The 21,146-nt window shown below is 44.3% G+C and overlaps 2 protein-coding genes across 2 annotated transcripts in view; both read right to left on the reverse strand.

Annotated features, from left to right (window-relative positions):
• Positions 1 to 5,991, reverse strand: part of LOC131271615 (diacylglycerol kinase eta) — a 56,964-nt gene extending 50,973 nt beyond the window's left edge. The window contains exon 1 of the mRNA XM_058273107.1: positions 5,872 to 5,991. Within this exon, the coding sequence (XP_058129090.1) occupies positions 5,872 to 5,991 (120 nt within the window). The remainder of the gene's footprint in view (positions 1 to 5,871) is intronic.
• A 5,755-nt stretch (positions 5,992 to 11,746) lies between these two features.
• Positions 11,747 to 21,146, reverse strand: LOC131271618 (open rectifier potassium channel protein 1). The gene is made up of 7 exons (XM_058273111.1): positions 21,005 to 21,146; positions 15,149 to 15,328; positions 14,947 to 15,068; positions 14,520 to 14,875; positions 14,300 to 14,447; positions 13,396 to 13,908; positions 11,747 to 13,322 (listed from the first exon to the last, which is right to left on the reverse strand). Exons 1-7 carry the CDS (start codon positions 21,144 to 21,146, stop codon positions 12,108 to 12,110), a joined length of 2,676 nt encoding a protein of 891 aa, XP_058129094.1. The 3' UTR covers positions 11,747 to 12,107.

A 21,146-nucleotide genomic window follows, 5' to 3' on the forward strand; every position in this document is an offset into this window, starting at 1 on the left:
ATAAATAAAAAATGAACAGATAAATAAAAACTACCAGCACATCGGTATTGTTCAAAGATTTTATATATTTTTCTTCTTATCTTCATACTTCATAGGTGTTTGAAAATAATGACCAACAATATGATTGCCAAAAGCGAAAGTATGTTGCGAATTTATTTCAACAGTATGAAATTTCAATTATACAACCAACTCTTATGATATTGTTGCATAAAAATCTGATCAATCAGGTTTCCCAGTCAAATCATGTTTACATTCAGCGTTTCAACGAAAGGAATGTGAAATCCATATCCGTATCAAAAATGTGATAGAATCTGCAAAATGATCTTTGAAATAGATCGAGCGCTAACAAACTTGAAAAGAAAAAAATCTCACAACCAAAATTGCATCGCAACGGTCGAAGTGTAAACTAGCATTTTCTACACTGACTTTATGGTAGCATTGAATGTAAATTCAGTTATAACACTGCATAAAGTTTTGTCCACTTGTATGAAGAAAATGCTGGCTAGATTATTTGATTCACTACGAACACTCACCACACTCGATATAGCTCTATACAATATTGATTGAGAATGGTATAAGTATTTCGTATCGTTAGGGTGCAAAGTACGATAAGGAAAACTAAAAACATTCTTCACTGATATAGTATCTCATCGTTTTACTTCAGATTAAAATTGAAAAATAAATTTACAAAAAAAAATAGTTTGTCTATCATCTTCGTTCTAAATAATTCGATTTCATAGTTGCAGTAATGATTAACGACTTCGATTTTAACGGTCCACGATACGAGTACAAAACCACAAGCCTTATTTGTATTCTTGTGAGTTGAAAGATATGTATCCTTTTTAAGTTTTAACTTGTTTCTTGTTGTTCTGCGTGTAAGTGAAATGCGAATGGAGAAACTTGAATAACTAACTGGACGCAAATGTTTAAGACAGAACTAATTCCATTCACGGGAAATAAAATGGCACCCCATTATTATCAACTGGAACAACCATTCATCCGTGCAAACAAAAGGTTAAAAATGGACTACATCCCTCATCGTGTCGGTCGGTCGTTGCCAGTTGTATAATCAACGCAACATTCTTTGTTTCCGACAGCTCACATCATCATCATCATCGTCGTCGTCGTCGTCGTCGTCGTCGTCGTCGTCGTCGTTTCGAGCGGGCACGAAGGTTCCAGAGGATGGGAAGGTGCGTCCCCAGGCGCTCACAGGACGGCACCACGGTACGGAATCGTGATCACGATACGATACTTCCGAAGGGCGGACGCGTCCTATCCAGACGGGTATCACCGTACCGTACCGCTGCAAAACGGAAAATTCGAGCGCTACCGGACCGCGCCACACCACGACCGCAAGGGATCGTCATATCGATTGTTCTGGACAGACCCATTTTAGATGCCCAATCAACCAGGATGGGCGTTCCCATGGTGGTAGCGTGCTGTTGTCACCGCGACCGATAGGAACTACCCTGCCCATTTCGTGTCCCGACTCGAGCTGGTGGTCGTCGCAAGGGCAGCATCCACCTTTTTCCATTGTGTCAACGATACTGAGTGATGACTATGGTGTACTACTGTTCTTCCCACAACCCGCTACCGATGGGGTGTTGGCCCAAGCGTTAAACGACCCATGTAAGACGCACTGGCACCAACGCCAATCTCGTTATTTGAGTACGGTTCACCGGCGGGTTCGCTCGTCGCGACAAGTCCGCTCGCAGCAGCACGCCATCAGTTCCCACTTCCGGACTGCAGGGACTGGATACCATTCGCCCGCAGCGAAACCGAGCGAAGCTGCTTGGAAAACGAAGGCGTAAAAAGACGCAGCCGACGCTCTAATGGGGTCAACGGCGAACACTGGCGTCCCGAGCGCGAACGAAACCAGGTCAATCACAGACACCGAAGGCGTCCTGCTGTCGACCGGAACACGGCTCCAACCGCCATGAAACGCAACCACAACGTCCACCCATGGCTACGAGCCGTGAGAAACGGAAGGAATCGCCGCGCACTGATAACGATGCGCCTCAGCACGACCAGCATGGTCGTATCCTGTTTGAAATTCCAATGAATGGCCAGGCGCTCCTGGCATACCAAACCCATCAAACCCGTAGCCAGTCGGGACTGTCATCTGCAGGCTTTTGAATCTCTTTGGTCCTAGGGCGAACATAATTATTCGTACACCTCCGTCAGGCATGTCGGGATGCGGCCACCGCATATGTATACTACCTTCAGGATAATTTCCTCAGGTCCTTCTAGTCCGACGCTGGTGCTTTTCTCTCGGATCGCATAGCTAAACCCAGGAAGGCTATCGCCACCCGGACTCATTCCATCCCTCGAGCCACGGGCTACGATGCACACTATCATGGCACACTTTAAACACACGCCCACGCCTACAACAGGATTCCATCGCGCCGTTTTCGCTTTGATGCATCATCCGGGCGCGCTGGCTGGGTGGCCGATCCGATCCACAAAGTGTAATTACCGTGATATTCACAAGTCATTCATCTTCCAACCTGCGGCAAAAACACGACCAGCCCACGAGGGTGTAAACATGCCACAGCCCGACAGTCCCGCTGGGGCAGGGAAAGACGCTCTCCGTGGTCGCTCTTTATGCTCGAAAAAGTGTTCCCTTGCGTCCAGCGTATCGTGCGGTTTTATCGCCGTAGCACAGGTCAGCGCGCCGGTTCCCTTATGTTTGCGTGCTTAGCACCACCTTCGTATAACATCACCCCTGTATTTTGGTCAATTTATGTGCGCTCCTAAAACTAAACATATTTATAATACTTTTGATTACAGATATTTTTTTAAATTTATTATGCAACACATTTAGATTACTCCATCACGTATCCATACAGGAACCTTTTTAAACTGTAAGGGCAATTATTTAAACACTACGTTTGATGATCAACCTCTACTTATTTATTTGTTTACCACAACATCACTTTAAAGCCCATCATAGGTTACTAAGGTTCCCTTGGTGCGTACATAAATCGTCCTTTGAAGACTCGTTTCGTATTGGCCACGATTGGGAAATGCCAACATTCATAGATTGTGGTCGAATTGGGGTATCCAGCTCCAAACTATTTGCTTCAAGGGATCACTTATTCTAATGAATAAAGCTCAAGTTATTTGAGGTATTTTCGACATAACAAAGGCTTTATCAACACGACTTATTGAAATCTAAATACAAACAGTAAACAAGAACTCAAATAATTTTGGATTTTGACAAACCACGTTAAGAAAGCCGTCATTATCTCGAGATAACCTCAGATGTGGTATAGTCGAAGAAAATATCTACATTTTTTGTCAAAAATCGTGTATGATTCATGTCTTAGTTTTCAGCAGACTTTTATTCTGGAGGTGGGTATATTCTTACAGCAGGTGAAGTGTATTAAATAAACGGGAAGAAGCATTAAATGTGTTTAAACCATAGAATAATTGTACGAATTATGGAGGATTTATTTATCTAAAATTGACCAATATAAGTTGCGAAAAAGTGGCTAACTCGTGCTATTTTTAGAATTTTATTATTTGTTAAGTATCTTTGATTCTCAAACAATGCTAACTATTCTAAGAAATTAGGTTAAAATTGAGTCTGACGCCGGTGTGTTGATGTTCATCAACATCTCAATATTAGAGTATTAACTCTAGAATATTTTATGTTCATCAGATTATACATGTTTAAATTGCATAACTAATTCAGCTTAATTGCACGATAGCCAGTGAATTTTACCCCTCCTGGATATCTTGACCCGGTGATGTTCAATCAAATATGAAAAACATTGTGACAATATGTCTGTCCTCTGTTTGCCTTGTGGGTAAAATCTTCGAAAATGTGTAGAATTAATCTGCTATATAGCAGATAAAATTCAATTTGGATAGTGTAAAACATTGTGAGGATATAGGAAAAGTGATCCCATAATTGTGCTACTACCAACACTGGTTGTACAGGAATGAAATCTTAACGCTACGAAAAAATAAATACAATAGCGTTATTTGTCCTAGTACGAAATGTTCCTTTAACTTCTGCGAAGTGTTAAAATATAAAGTCAAAATTCATATTTTCAAAACAGGTTGTACTAATATACCGGATTCCTCGAGAATTTATAAGAAATGCCTTGATTTCCTCTAAGCAACAAATCACTACGAAATAAATTGGTCTATGAGACTGATGTATTGGACTATGAGTAATTTTTCCGTTTTGGTTGAAATAACATAAACATAAACTTAAATATTAAATTGATAAGATTGACACATTCTTAACAAAATTAAATTCAAAGTACACACAAATAGGTCTGCACACCGTAAAATCCTACTAATAAATTCCCTCCAACCTTCATAGCCTGGAAAGAACTCACAACTACATAAGTCCACTCCCTTCCATTTTTCCTTAATAAGGACGTTAAGGGACGTTTCTTCGTTCAAAAAACAAATTTACTCAAAGAAAATTTATGTTATTTATACTAAGGTTGAATTTCGTATATCTTTAGGCATCAATACATTATTACTGAAAGTTTTTTAAACTCACGGAAATTAAAACAATAATTGAAAATTTTCTGAAAAGTTAGAAATCAGACTAAATGATGGATCCCGTGAACCACTGGTCAATTGTGACCTAAGTTGAGTATTTTTTTAATTGGATTTTACTTATTTAGCATGTTTATTTCAATGCGTAATATCCATAATTTATTAAACAATATTTTTTTACTCAAATCTCAAATCTATGCATTCTGTAAGTAATGTAAAATGTAAGTCGAATTCATTGTGGTGATGCTTTATTTTACAATTGTGGTACATGTTCTACTTAATAAAGCATACATACTTATCCACATTGCAGCAAACTGGATCCAAATACCAACGTTACCAGCAAGAAACAAGAACAAAACATGTTTATTTGCACTAGTTCTTGCTATCCACATTTAAGTAAGTGTCCACTATGTTACAATGCTAGTCTTACGTTTGATATCACGTGTTGTGTGTGTTTTAACGTGAGTCGAATTCGAACTAGCGTAAGGACACGGCCTTATTCTTACCCCAAAAAGTAAATATAAAGATATTCAAATCGATCATGATGAAAATTTATAAATATTTTACTCACAAATAATTACACTAAACAAACAATTTATTCAGTGACAGGATTGAAATGTATGATAATGGTGATGATGTAAATAAATATGAAAATATACTCCTTTTTATAATCAATCTACATTAGTTTCTCTTTCACATTTTCAGTATGCCTAAGATATAGATCACCAGAACCACGTTTTAGCAAACCTTGAAGTTTCTGGATCTTTGAAAAATTCTTTTTGTTTTAACTTGTTAGAAAACACTAAACGGTCGCTTAAATTTCTTACGTAATCTCACCAACTACGCTTATGAGCAAATAACATAGAAATAAAGAAGAGCAAGTATCCAATAATAACATTTAAATTGAATCTTATGAGACGACATGAAACTCGGTTCCTATCGATGCATCCAGCTATTACTAAAACCACTCGTCCGCAAACGACTATTTTTATACGGTAGTTACTTGTAACCAAGTCGATAACGAAATAATTGATGCAAAATGTCGACGACATTATGCAACTAAAGTGCTACCCCCGTGCGGGATACTGGCAAAGCTGAAGCTCCTGTGGCCTAACGAACCAGCAAACGAAGCCGAAGCCCCGGTCGGGCATGCATCCTTGCACCGGAAACGAAGGAAATTTAATCATCTCCCACTAAACGTCTCCCCCGCCCGGGGCACCTTCCGTTCCGTTCCGCCGGTCGGAAGCGAAACGGAGCGTCACCCGGTGTAACATTATTCCACTTGTATGCCCACACCATGCCAACGCCACTGCAATGCCCTCCCCACTACCCCCCCACAAATCTACCTACCGCTGACTTCACGTCCTTTTTGGTTGACAATTTCCGGTGGAAGATTTTGGCCGGCTCGGTTTCATTCTCGCTCTCCGACGACTCGTCGCCCGTCCGTGGGCTCCCCGGAGCGGCCGCCATACCGGCGTTTCCGGTGTCGTGGTTCCGGTTTCGTGGAAAGGGGAGGAGGGCGGGGAAGCGTTTGACCGAGGCGTTTGACTCGCGAGGCCAGATATCGCGGTGCTAATTGTGTTTACACTGCCGTGCCCGCCGCCGCCGTCTCTGCCGACGCCCTCTCGGACAATGCAACGTCACCAACACTAGCGTGTTCCACCGATTTCCGTTCTCTTTTCCACTTTTGCTTTGTCGCACTTGTTTTGCCAGCTCGCGAGCTCTGACAGGATACACCTGGGAATATTCGGGCAGGACACCACACGTCAGCCTTCGTTCGCTTCACCTTCGCACGCGTCGGTTCTACATTTCAGCGGGTTCAGATCACACAGGCAGCGGAGGAAGAAGAAGCTGAGCAGCGCGTGACGTTCCCCCGGCGGAACGTGTCGGGTCGTGGGCTGATTGTACGTTTTGTCTCTCCACGCGCCACGCTTACTCCAGGCGGATCCGGTGGAAGCACGTCCGAGCGAACCGAACCGCGCGCTGTGTGTTGTGTCCCAGCCGCCCACGGACGCGTACTACACTCTCTGTTTTGACCTACTTTCGGCTCTCCGGCGCTTCATTCCTTCGCGCTAGGTGGTGTCACTGCGCGCGTTCCGCTCCGTTCCGTGGCGGCGGGTATCCTTTTTGGCACACGACGAGCACCACACGCACACACCGACGGACGCAGCCGCTCTCGCTCGGGCCGTACTGCACGCATACTCACGCACACACTATCCAACACCAGCCAGCGGGATCGTGTACTAGCTCTCTGACACACACACACACACACACGCGCGCGCGCGAGAGTAGGACACTAGCGCGAAAGCGGTCGGTTGAGGTTCGCACTTTTCCAAACGCCGCGCGGCCACACTAAGGTCCACCTTCCATTTTGACACCGCCGAAGCCCAACGCCAGCGGAGCAGGTTGCGGGAGCTAAGTAGTGCACGGGTTCATTACTTACACCCTGTGATTGACTGTGCGGCATTGATTGTGACTCCCGCTTTGCCAAAAGTTGAGGTTGTTGCTTCAACCTGCACGGAAGACGATCGGGCACTACCACCGATCACATTCTACATTAGTTCTAACTATTCGGAACGTCCTGCGTGTGGAGGTTGTATTTCCATCCCAACCGGGGCTCACGACGTGGAGCCCGTTATGGCACGCAACTGAAAGCACAACCGCCGGGGCGTGAAATCGAAGCCCACTGGTGCATCGTCACGAAAACCCCCGAGCAGGAATAACGGAATGATTTTGCAAATGCCCGCGTCACAGCCACAAAGAAGACGGGTTCCGGGGTACAGTCTTTCCGGTTCGTGGTTTTACACTTGCGCCCGTTTACACTACACGGTTGGTCCTTGGCCGCTTCTCCGCCCTGTTTCGGTAAGGCGGCTAAGGATGCTATGGTGCTATGGTGGATATGGTTAGGTTTTCCATTGGCAACTCAAGTCTCCCCAGTGTCGACACATTTGCGGGCCCCGACGCTTTTCGTTAGGAGGAGCGACGTGCGTGTGTTTGTGTTGCGCAAAATATCCACTCCAGGTGATCGTTTTACGGCCAATTGTTTCCCATCGCGGTTACCAAACTCGCACGAACCGTGAACTATTGCAATGTCCGCGTTGGGGCGCAGGAAAGCAGCGAAAAGCCATCCCCTGCAAGCAGTGCACACAGCCGTGACTAGCTTTGACGTTTCTCGGGCAGCCACGGGAAAAGCGCAAGTTTCCACGCCAATTTGCAGTGGAGCTCGCTGCAGCGCGTCCTACCGAGCCGAGGCGAAACGGAAAGGGGATATATGGGACACTCGACACTACTGCCTCTGCACTGGCCACTGGAAGAGAGGGTCCACTACGCCAACGGCACGGGTTTGCTGTCACCGTACGACAGCGCCTACACTACTGCCGAGCACTGGAACTCGCTGGACGGCCAGCGTTCTCGTCAGCCTTTGTGTGTCGGCAGGCAGAATCTCCTCGCCCCCACCGACGACGTTTCGCTTTCCCTGTTTGCTGAGGGCACGCACGCACACATACACTCAGGCACCCTCGTAGGCACCTTCCCCCAAGCGGGAAGCAACAGGATACGATGTTGGACGACCCGGTTTGACTCCGGCTGTTTGTGTATGTGTGTTTGGTTGGACTCGGGGTGGAGGGTTGCCAACCAAAGGTACAAACTCGGGAATTTCAAGTAAACTTCTTGCACCTGTAGTCCCTCCGATCACTATCGAAAAGGAAATTGGCGCGCCATGTTGGTTCCAAACCTCCCAAACAGACGAGCTGGGACCCCAACTAACTCCCTGTCGTTCGTAGCTTTGTTCGTTGTGCGGGTTTGGCCAGTCAGACCGCCTGCTCAGCCGTTTGATCTGCCCTTTTTCCGTGCTCCACCACCAACAACGGCGGAACGCTGAACCGCGCGCACTAACACAACCAGCCAAAGGAAAGTAGGCAAACAAAACGGTGGTAAAAATAGGTTGCAATGGGGAACTTTCCGCTCTTGGTCCTTCTCTCTCGCGTGATGGCGCGTCCAACACAACGGAAGCTGCGAAATAGTCACACCAAGCACCGTGTCCACCTTTGATATTTCCCTCTGCCTTACTTGACTGGTGCTATTTTCTCACACAAACGTTTGCCTGCTCGTGAATTCTTTGCACATATCAGGCAGTGCTCGCCAACTATCTGCAGGAGCGGAGACAGTTTGCAGTTGATTTTATTGTTTTGATTCAACATTTGTCACAAAATACAGTTACTACTCTAAACCCAGTTTTGATTGATTGATTTGTGATTTTCGACCATCGACTCCGAAGGCGTGTATTGAATAATTACGTAAAGCATATATTAATTCTCGTATAAGCTTGATGTATGCTCAAACACTTATTTTCCAGTTTCAAAGGGCATAAAAGGCCAACTCACTACTCCTCAGTGGGCAAATTAATCCTGTTTCTCCTTCGCTGAGCTTGTTTATTACGGAATCTGAATTTCTCACTTGGATGCTTTAAGGATGGCATATTCGAGTGTATAGAATCATTAATGAAGGTCACAGACGCGATGAAGGATTGCTAGATGTCATATTCCGTTTTCAAGACGCGATAACGGAGTTCACAAAGGCGATCAACGCGCTTAAGCTTACTCTATCCGTCGTAAAAGGCTGTAAGGTTAGCAAAAGTGTCATTTTTTCATTGATATTGTCATACATTAATAAATAAAATGGATCAACTGAATTTTATTACTTAAGTAACACAACTGAAAACGGTTGTCTCTATAAACAATTTGCCAAAGAGTTCAGTTGATGTTTTTGCCGTGTAAAATAGTGCCAATCCCCCTTTAGTGTTTACAAACATACTAAAGAATGGCAATATGTATGGTGAATATATAAACATGAAATCACTTAAATGATGTAGTCAATAAGTCATATTACTTACAATAATGATGCATGATGTTATAGAAGGGTTGGTAGAAAAAGTATTCATTTTCTTCCTATCTTGGCCAGTATAGGTTCCATCAAAAATACATCGAGTAACTACTGCATTAGCTGTACTAACCTAAAGTGAAGAAGCACTGACATCGCACACCGACGTCGTCAAGCGTAACAAAAAGAGCTGTTACACCAGCGGCACCATGCGCCTCCATCTTCTCTCCGGTGCCAACGCTTTTCCATCACGGGACAACATCAAGAGATTTTACGCTTTCGCTCTCTCACGCGCGCTTTACGCTTCACGCTATTCTGCTCCCGATAAACACACAAAAACACATTTCACACACACACACACATACAATTGCTGTGTGCAAGTTGCTGGAATATCCTTAACCAATCGTGCGCTTTGGTGTGCGTCGGTTGGCGTCCCTTTTGCAACGGGGCCACAGCAAAACACCGCACACAAACGCAGACCAGCCCACTGTTCCCACTAACCGACTGATCCCGATGGCAACAAACAGAAAGTGTTGCCAGCGGTCCAAGCTTCCCAGCGCCGGACGGAGCTGATACTGATACCGGCAAGGTGTGGGTAAGTTACGTCAGTGGTGGGCGCGCTACTAAACGTTGCCGCTCTATACACGTTGGTGTTCGTTTGCAGCTCGTTCCGGAGTGCTGTGGGATGTCCATCGTACTACAAATTTTACGTTTGTTTGGTGTTTGCCTCCATCCTCCAACCCGGTGTCCCACTTGCTGTCGGGTATTTAGACACAAAGTGTGAGGATTTTCGGTAAAACTCAATAACACTCAGTTGATGAACGTTCATGGAATCTTCCTATTTATTCCATGTAACGAAACCATGGTTCGGTTTATTGCGCAAAATGTATAGTTAATTTATAGTTTATTCAATATTTGTTCACCTTTAATGTACGGGATGGAAAATATTAGTAAAGTTAAGTTACGCCTAAAAGTATGCACGCCGAACACCGACCACTACGATTCGCTTAAGCAGTTTGCAGTATCAGGTGCATTTTGCTGCGAATTACTTGAAAAAGATTTTATATCATTGATGTTTCAGTAACACTACATCAATTTAGTTATTTTAAGCAGAGGAACTACCTTTGAAGCTGAAATGTAAAATACTTCGCGTAAGATCACTTATGGCAGTTACCGGTGGTTTTCATTTTACCGTTTTCAACGAGATGCAAATTATCTCACGTATAACTCTTTTTGGAACCATGCGTGGGATGACATTCTGCTATTGAAGGCTATTCAAGGAACACGTGAAATCAATCTATTTTCAATGCACCATCCACACATCAATTCATCCATTATTGTGTGGAAAACGCTCGTTGCATAGTGACTACATTCATCGGAGTCCTTTCATTTGACCATCGTCTAAGCCTCTTTCATTGGTGCCCTTTTCATCGACCGGTTACTCCGGTTTGAATGGTGTATTGTGCCGCGTGTAACAATATAAGCTATTCTTGGCGATTGTAAAATCATCCCATCAGTGAACGAACAATGCCGAAGCCCATATCAACTCAACACCTTTCCGCTTGAACGCTTGCCAATGCAACGATCGAACCCAATTATAACGCAACTATGATGCCACTGTCATCGACACTATTGGTATACTTCTTCGAGTTATTCGCAAAACCGTTGATTCTATTCGAAAGCATCTTTATGATTTTCCGACAAACTTCTCGAGTAGCGATTTATCTGGGATAAAAAAGTAAACGCAAAATAATAAAATAGTCTGGTTCCTTAATTATTTACAAACCTTACCCAGCTTCCATGAATGAGGTACGACCAGTATTCCCAAGAAGCAAATTCGGTGTTTGCATCACTCACGTACGAAGTGAAACTGTTATGTAAAGTGTACCTCTACTTGTTTGTTGTTTTCGATGACATAAGTAACCATAACCGGAATTAAAGTCTTTGCAAAGTGAGAACTACAAATGTGAACTAAATTTTACCACACCATTTTCTGGTTATGTAATGGTTTTTTAAGATAACCATTGGTTCATTTGGTGTTTCAATAAACGATTCATAACTTTTAGTACTGTTTATGTTATTTTAACACCATTCTGTTCTGTTAAAAAGAAAAATCGATATGAATCATGTTTTTTTATGAAATCATACAAAATTTTGTGTACAAATGGCTGATGGACTGTTTTTGTGATAGTGTTTTTATGTGTTATATAATTCTCACAATCTGATGTTCTCCGCAAAATATTTTTTTGCATTTTTGTAACATTACTCAAAATCTCCAGTGTTATGCTAGTAACAACGGTAAATGTTAATGAATCACAAATCGGAACATTCAAGAAATACCATGACTTTTATTTTTCTTTCTCTTTTCTATGTCGAAATGATATGTAACCGTTTAAAACTATTGGTTTGCTTTTGTTTCTGTCTTTGTTTTGTTTTCGAAACTATCCATCATTTCCCCTTTTCGCAAACATATCATTCTCCGCGAACACCTCACTTAATATCGCAGATCTACAGGCCCTTGCTACCTCATAAAATTGACTGGTTGGAATGGCATCAAATGGTTTCATAAATAGCTCTCCCTTCCCCTAAGCGTCACAATAAGGCGACGTTAAAAACAATACTGATACGTTTCCTTCATGCTGGCCGCTAGTTTCGCTAAAACTGGCAAGAACATCCTACAGCTACTATGTACGGCTAATACGAGCACATCACAAGCCTCCACCTGAGGGTTTGTGATCGCGTTTCTGATCGAACAGATTCGACAGGCTACTGTGGCGACTGCGTGGACTGCCGACGGTCGGCTGAAGCCCACCCGGTGCGGCCGATTGGTCCGAGTCGGAGCGAGTCAGCGATGGTCTCCAGCGGTATTGACCCGTTCCGCCAGCACTGACCGCCAGGGCCGAGGGCACCGATAGATGGGCGGACTGCGACTGGTTGGTGGCTAGCGGACTCGGACGTGCCGAAAGCCTCCTCTGCAGTGTCGTCGTCGGAAGATTATGCAGCGACTGGGACGAAGAGTTGAGGTGTGGTGCACCGAGCTGCTCCGTGCCGGGCACTCCCGGGCGTGGACAATGGCCCGGTGGGTAAGCTAGGTTGGACGGACGGACGCTGAAGCGTCTGCGGATGGGTTTCGGGGAGCTAACGAGACCCAGCGTAGGACTACCACCGCCGGCAGGCGACCCGGACACGGTGGCGGTGTAGGACGGTGGATTGGCCGGACGGAACGATGGCCGTCTTCCCATCGGTCCTGAGTCGCCACTTCCGGTGCGACCCAGCGGAGGCTTCATCGAGCCCCTGCGCGAACCGGGCTCGATGGGTGGCGTAAAGAGTGTCAGCAGCGACGGTACGCCGGACGTCTGCTTGCCTGATGAAGTGGTCTGCGTGTTACAGCGACCGCGACCCGCTGACCCATCGCCGAATGCGAAACTCCCCCGATGATTGCCGTTGGATGTCACCGTTTCCGTGTGCATCAGTTCCAGCGCGCGCAACAGATCGCCAATCGTGGTAGTCTCCAGCAGATGCTCGTCCTGCGGAGGCATGGATAGGATGCTGCCTCGGCCACGCGATGTCGCCGTCAGGTAGGATGAGGTCGGAAGGTTAAACATCGAACTGCGACCCTTGCTGGTGCCGGTGAGATACGAATCTAGACCCGGCGGGCCAGACTCCACGTCCGATGCAGGTGTCTTGCTGTTGGCACGCTTTCGGAACGGATTCAATCGGTGAAGTACACCCCGGTTCACTGCATCTGCTTTACCTTCCGGAACCGTCGGTGGCACATTGATCGTGAGACTCGAATCGAACGTGGCGTTGTTCGAAAGGGCTGCCCTTAGGAGATTATCTTTCTGCTTGACCTTCTGGCGAATCTGCAGGATCTGCTGGATTTGACTGTCGTCTCCACCACTCCACGTCCACTCGTTGGCATCCTGAAGCACGAGAATAACAATGTTACATTAGGAAGCAAGTCACTCTTTGCAATAGAGAAGCGCTGTGTGTTACCTGTGGTCCAACGTGCGGCGGTAGTCCAATGTCCGAGGCAGCTCGTGGTCGCATAGGTGGAGCTGTTAGGTACGCACTCTTGTCCGAACCATTCATCGACCAGCCGGACCAGGTTCGCTCGCTTGCCAAAATCTGTGAGTCCGAGAAGCAGTTCACGCCGGCCGTCAGCGATGCACGTTCGAGGATGCTCTGGTTGTCGTCCGGATTGGCCGTGATGTTCCCGAGTGCCGTCACGACCCGTGCCAACAGCTCGGCCGGCTGCACCAGCGCCTGTACACCGAACGTCTTCTCTCGATTGATGCGCTGAAGGTCGGTGTCGGACAGGCGTCGCAGGAATTGTCCGCCGTCGATCGCGGAACGCGATTCTGCCTGCGTCAGTGCACTCTCCGAGTTGGCGCGCTTACGACGAGTGGTCGGCGTCTGTGGTGCCCTGTACACCGACAGCTCCGGGCAAGAGCTGGACCGACTCTTCGAGGTGCCTAGCCACCGGTCCGCGGGCTCATCGTAGACGGGCTATCCGTTCCGGGAGGGGATGGACAAAGAACAAACAAAGAACACGGCCCGATGGCACACACTAATGAATCAAAATGCATAAAGTACACCGAGCGAGAGCTGTCCTTACCCTTGTTTCGCAAACGTGACAGAGGGAATGCAGTGGAAAATGTGATATGTGTTTGATATAGTTATTTCGCTCATTACCATCAAGTTGCTAAATTAAACTACCTTTACGCGCTCGTTAAGATTGTAACTCTAAAAAAAACTGCTCAAACACGACCCATGTCAATGATGCCTGACAAGGCGACGTCATGCATGCAAACTCGTGAAAAGAAAACCAACGAACTACTTCGCAAAAATGATAAACCCTAGTCGATGAGACACTAGGTCCGGATCACAGAAGACTTACCTTGAACTTCAGCATATACACCTCGTTCAGAATCTTGCGTAGGTAACTAATATCTTTGGTAACACCGCTCCACACTCGATGCTGCGTTTCCTTCAGGTTGCTCGCTACCAGTTTTTCCAAATTTTGTATCTTTTTGTGCGAAATGCCTCTACGAGAGCGGGACGAAAGAATAGGCAGACATCAGCGACAAGGTAATGGATCGTCGAACACGGCATCTTACTTGGCGATAAATCCTAGTATCATGAAAATGTAGCCTATACCGGCGAAGAACCACAGGATGACGAATATCTTGTAGACGGTAAACAGCGACCCGAACTCGTACTCCTGGGACGCCTGGAAGGTGGATGCATAGTCACCGAACCCGATCGTCGTAAGCGTGACGAAGGCGTAGTACACCGATACATCATACGGCCACTTTTCGAAGTACGTGAACACGCACGCCGGTGCGAAGATGAACACGATCACGCCGGGTATGAGGTACAGGATGATCTGCCCGATGAAACTGATCCGCTTCGGAGCGTACCCCGCGTTGGCCGACAGCTTGTACGCCTTGTACCTCCGGTAAAGTCGGACGAACTGCGCGAATAAGAGAACATAGTGGCGTAGTAAGCAAAGTGTACTGCGGACCTCAACAAGAGTCGGCTTACCCCACGGGCCCAGAATTCGCCGACGTATGCGAAAAAGAATCCGTTCACCGGCAGCCCGATGAGGGCATAGAATATCATAAATATTCGGCCGAATGTGTTGTGCGGTGAGATGTTTCCGTAGCCTGTAGAAATGCATCAATCGATAAAAAAAAAGACAGGACAACCGTCACGAAATGATGTAGAAAAATATCACCCAACTTACCCACGGTTGAGCAAACGATGAATGCGAAATAAAACGAATGATAAAAATCCCACACGTACGGCGGTACGAAGGCATCCTCGGTATAGTTCGTCACTCGATTGCCACAGTACTCATCCAAACGGCCTATAAGCTTGCCCTGTAACACTATATCGTCGGGCGATAGGTATCTGACAAGCATTTCTGTACAATTGAAATAAGAAAGAATTGGAATCGAAGATATTAAAATATGGTTCCTGAAATATTTTATATTTAAATCATAAATTTGTTAAAGCCTGCTAACATAACCTCTGTGTCACTGTACTAACAAAATATCTTGGCAGCAAGTTTTACATTATGAAGAAGTACATTAAGGGTTTGTGATTCTTTTGATACGTCATTCGATGTAAGTCCTTTTAAGCATTAATTTTGTATTTTTTTTTTATACATATTTTTTTTTATACATTATCAAGAAAAGATACAAATGAATGAAAAAGAATCTCTTTTACCAAACGGATCCCTTACCCTTCAGGCTAAATATAACTATGCCTATGAATTTTTTAATAGTTAAAACACATTAGGAATTTTCGAAGGAAAAACATATACAATTTTCTAAATTACAATACTTCACTCAACGTGCTTTGTCAATAAGACGAAAAGAAAAAACATTGTGCCTGAAAATAAACGTACAACTATTTCTTCGTATTCTAAGTTTACTGTTGATGAAGAAAGAAATTTTGTTTATTTTTAAAAGATTGCTATTTAATTTGACTTGTTGAACATTAAAAAATATACCTGTTATTATAATGAGAAATTCCTATAAAGGAAAAACATAATTTCATTCCAATTGAACATAATCTTCTTCATGGTGTAACATCCAGTTTGGTCATGCCTGCCCTTTAGGGGCTTATTAGACTTTTTTCCTTTGTGTACGTGGATAATCAGTCCTCTAGTTACTAGAGTACTACGGGGTTCGTGGCATTCGCTTCTTGTAAAATAATTTTTAAACCCATCCTAAGTAGATATGATCAAATAGGTAAACGTGAGTTACAATCTATAAGGAAAAAAATTTAATAATTATTAAAAAAAATTATTCAATTTGGATGAAATAAGAATAGCCTAGAAGAGTTAAAATGAGTCTTGGTGGTACTCAAACCAGCACATGTTTGGGTTTTTGAGGCCTTAAAAAAATCCACCCGACAATGTTCAGGCCAAACTCAATCGATTTGACAAAAACTGTGCCGTGAGATTGGTACGTAGATTTAAAACAACGTTGTGTTTCTAATGATTTGAATGAAATACAACAAACTGAATCGAACGTCGATTCAACTTTTCCTTATTCTTTCGAACAAATCCCCAAGATTTGAAACCTTTCAAAATTTTTAATTTAAAACCGTTTGCCACCCACGTTGCGTGATGACAAATCGTGTCCGAATTTTCACAATTTCAAACGATCGTCATATCGTTTCGTTTCCAATGAACACCTCATAACGGTGATACAGTAAAAAATTAACATCGGATAGATCCCCTAACCTAGGCATCACTATTCAAACAAGGCATTTTTCACTTTAGCCTCCGCTGTGAGTTACGATGCCAACGCTAATAAATCGAAACGCTTTCGTTTACGACACGCGCCTCACCGGGGACCCACTAGCCGCTCTCGTGATGATCCGTTAAGTCCACATGATTTGCTTCAGGGTGGTGAAACTCAATTTGAATCCACCCGAAACGCATGACGACAGTCAGTGCAAAGGTGATTCGTATCTTTTGAGAAAATCTTCTAGATCAACACAAAACAATCATCCGGTAAAATCTAACCAAATCTGATCGATTTCATGAAGTGGGACTGTTCGTGTAGAACGAGGTGCTAATTGGAGCCAATAAATGGCCGCTAGAGTGGTGCGTTTTAATAGGCGATTTACACCGTCGAGGAGGATCCGTGCCGAGCGGACATTGTTGTACGTCCCGTTGGTGCCAACGTGTCGCGACCAGCGTGAAGTTTCGCCGAATTGTGCCAATTGCTCTTCCTACATTAGATGCAATTATCGCACCAGTAGTCAAGTGAGACACCAACGTGCATAAGACGTGATACCAGCAACAGGATATTTTATCGACCTGTCTGACGTTATCGAAAAGGCATTTTCTACCACCAATCGGTTTTGAAGTGTATTACTTGTCAAGTTTGCTTTCAAAATCAATTCATTAAAGTTCAAGATTTAGTCAAAAACTCCAAAGCAAATTGTGTTCAGCTGTCCTGACTATGAACTTTCGCAACGATTGGTGATCAAGATCAAATTCTCAAGATGCAAATCAAAATATTGATTCAAGCCTGAAAGTTGATTGGATGATCGGTTTTTTTAACTATGGATCAATCATTTTAATTGTTCAAAACGAGAATCTGCCGATTATTCGTAGTCGTATTTCAAAATGACATAAATCCCCACTGAAACTATGATGTATTTATTACCCCTATTAGTATTGCTCCCCATGAGGTGGCTTTTCGTTGATAATCTGGCAAAACTTTTATGGTCTATCGTGCACACGCCATTGCTTACAACCGTCATACAGCATTCCACCGCAGATTTATAGATCCACAAGCAGATTTTGCATCACCAGTTCCCGATTAGCAATGGACACGCGCCAAGCAGGTTGTTAAAAAAATGCGTTCGTTTTTCCGTACGTGCACACAGCCCGCCATCGCCGGCGTTGAAGTCTTTCGAACGACGTTCGTCGTCTTGGCACTCGCCCACCTCCGGCCCATTTACCGGGACACCTCGTATGTCCGTCCGTCGTTCTTTCCCTCACACGTTCCTCTTCAAGGCATTCATTTTCATATCGTTCGAGCGGTTCGCGTTTGCGCCGTAGGTTGTTGCAAGCGAGTTGCAATTGCCACGCGTCCGAGACGACCAGATCGCTTTGTAATATTCAAATCGGGCAATCGTGTGTGTCTGTTAGTGCTGATTTTGATCGCGCCTTGCTGATCTATGCACTTGACACTGACGTGAATGAGCTTCCATTCAGGCGCACCGTGGTTGATGATTTGCTTAATTGAAATCGCTTCATTAATGTCAACGCGGATCGTGCTGGCGTACGACTCGTCAATGAGATAGCGTTGATCTAGTTCATAGACATTGTTGCGCAAGCTCGCAAGCGGCACGCCGTTCGAGACACTTGGCGAGATTGTTTATTTTCTAATGCTTTCCCACCGCTCACTATCAACGCCATAACGAATCGATCGAGCAAGCAATTAAAATGAAACAGCTGACCTTCATAGTAGAACCCGGATAGAGGAAGAAAATGAAAGAAAGATTAAAAATCTACTACTCATGTTTAATGTTTGTTTACTCAATGTGTTCACAACCAACGTGACATCACCGTGCGATCCTTTCCATTTATAAAACTTTCTCCGTTTTCGCTTGCATATGTAAAATAGCTCGTTAATAACTCTCGACTTTTTCTAGGCCAACTCCTTGCTAAAACGAGCCATTTCAGATCGGTCGGTTTATTTAGTGTTTGTTTGTTTTTTTTTCTTCTCTCAAATATTTCCTCTGAAGCATGATTGGACTCACAAAAGACTTTATAGACTTGATAACTTCCTCTTTTTCCCGGTCAGCTAACAGCATCGAAATAACCCCATGTTCATCGAATCTCTTTTTCATACTTTTTGTCTCGCCTCGCTGGCAAATGCAATTAAATGCCCGCAAACGCCAAATAAGTTAATAACAAACAATTGCATTGGTTTGCTGAGATACACATCCTTGCAGTCGCGATACTCGACAACAACACCCCTGAAGTGACACCATCCCGAACGTGTTCGACTGATTCAATTCAAATCGTCAGTACCATTTGTGCGGTTTGCCAACAAAACGGTGACATGATAAGGTGCAGCAAGTTAGTTCATCTGCAACAGAAACGGAATATCAACCGTGTTTTCAGTGTTTACCAATCTTGTTGCGCGGTTCATAGAAATGGCAGTAAACAACGTTCTCTAAGACACGATTCGGCCATTACAGTAATAGTCGCTAGGGTGGGAAAAAAAGACACATAAGTGAGAAGTGAGGTGATTCGGGATGAGGGAGAAACTATTTAAAAAGAAAAGTATATATAGCAGCACGAGCGGGTGTTGTTTTCTTCTTTAAGTGTATATGGAGCATTTCGAACGCTGCAACTGGCGCTGCACGTGCACGCAAAACTGACCCGTTCCGTCGTGCAACCAGACCGGCTGATAAGAAATGCAACTCCTGCTCGAAACAAAAGGGAAAACATTCAACACCCAACGCCGTGGTCTGCGGCTCGATAATTTGCGCAGCCGGTCAAACTCGAGGGGCAAATGGTCGTGGTGTAAAGTGCGACAACGTCGCTGCAACCCGAGCCTGAACTCGAAACCCAGCCAGTTCCGCTAGAGTCACACCGTCGCGTGTCGCATTCTTCCACCTCCACCGCCTCCATCATCACCGACTACCACGAACAGGGGCGGTCAGGCCGAAAGACTCATTAGAATTTAAATTGTTCGCGAATAAACGAAACCGATAGGCATCGAGATGATCGACTCGCTGCCCGGCAATTTGATGATTTATGAGAAACCGGAAATTGACCACCGCCAATCCCGGTGCCCACGGTCCCATGATGAATGGGTTCGGCATGGGGCGCAGTGATTGAATTAGCATGGGCGCAAAACCTGATACGATCGCGCGGCGAACGTGCGCCGCTCGTTGGACGAATTCGCCACGGTTTCACTTTATCACCAGTAAGATGGATGCATATATGCATCGGTGGCGTGTCACGGGATCGCGCGTGTCCTTTTGAACCTTGTTTTCCGAAATAAAAATAAACACAATGCCTATTGATCATTACTGCACGATTTGTTATTGTACGGTAGAATTGGCACGTGAGCGATAGATAGATGTGGAAATCGAGAAGGAAGCCTGACCATTGGGAATTACTTTCAAATTGAATCTTTGCGTATTAAAAAGTACTGTTTCATGAATGAATCTAAATGTCTAGGAAAAATAATTTTAAAATAATTTAAAAATAGATTTGATCATTAAAATATTGTATCGAACCAATAAATTTAAAAGAGAAACTAGTACAACGTGAATTCTTCAAAAACATTTGATTTAAGTTACAAAAATATAAATCCCTTAACTTTATTTTTATCAACATTTCAAACGTACAGGACTTCTTTCAAAGCCATATCAATTTTAAAGTTTATTGGCAAAGTGCCGGAGCTAACCTTCTAGTATCTTTTCATTTTAAACAGTAAACACGAACACAAACTGAGGTCACTTCAACAGCACTTTCTTTGCAATAGTCAAGTAAAAGCTTAAATTCAAATCAAGTCTAACCAGCCTTAGGTGTCAGTGCTCTGACGCGTCCAATTTCGTCGGACGATATTGTATGGGATTTGGCAGATGAAATCGATGGTCGCATGGTCGTATCCGATTTTATCTGTCAACCAAACAGAATTTAAAAAATCTGAAATTGAGCCTTTAATCCAGAAAAAAGAATTGAATTTATTTAACACTATTAGAGTTTTATGAAACTAACAAAAACAGTTGCGAATCGGACGTCCGAAAAAAAATCGTACGACAAAGCCCTGACACCACTAACATTTTCTTTTGCATTCTACGTGACACGGTTTAGAAATTCTTAAGTTTGTTGATACATGTTTCGAAAAAAAGCTTGAAATGATTTTAATTGTCCTTTTTATACTAGCACAGCTATCGAAAATGCATTATGTAATATGCTCAGGCTAAAGTGTAAAACAACATGAAATAATCATCAGCTCTATTCGTTGCATAATCGTTGAAATGGCTACTTCGCATGATGCGATACCGACGGCCGAACTCGTCGGAAAACTACTTCCACGCACAAACTCACCGTTAATTTCGATCCGCTCTGCGAGCTCCTCGGCGCGCCGCTCCGTTTCCAGGTCGTTCTCGACATGATAGAACACGCTCGCACCCAGGAACAGGTACGCCGCGTAGAACAGGAGCAATGCGAACCACTCCTTGGGCGTCAT

This window comes from Anopheles coustani, chromosome 3 (genome assembly GCF_943734705.1).
Source record: "Anopheles coustani chromosome 3, idAnoCousDA_361_x.2, whole genome shotgun sequence".
In the NCBI taxonomy this organism is placed as follows: Eukaryota; Metazoa; Arthropoda; class Insecta; order Diptera; family Culicidae; genus Anopheles; species Anopheles coustani.

What these genes read in the sequence shown, in the direction of transcription:
- LOC131271618 (XM_058273111.1), bottom strand. Translation starts at nt 21,146, where the DNA reads ATGACGCCCAAGGAGTGGTTCGCATTGCTCCTGTTCTACGCGGCGTAC. An exon ending in AGAGCGGATCGAAATTAACG is followed by an intron (nt 15,329 to 21,004) that starts GTGAGTTTGTGC and finishes TCAATTGTACAG; the next exon opens with AAATGCTTGTCAGATACCTA. An exon ending in TGTATATGCTGAAGTTCAAG is followed by an intron (nt 13,909 to 14,299) that starts GTAAGTCTTCTG and finishes CGGAACGGATAG; the next exon opens with CCCGTCTACGATGAGCCCGC.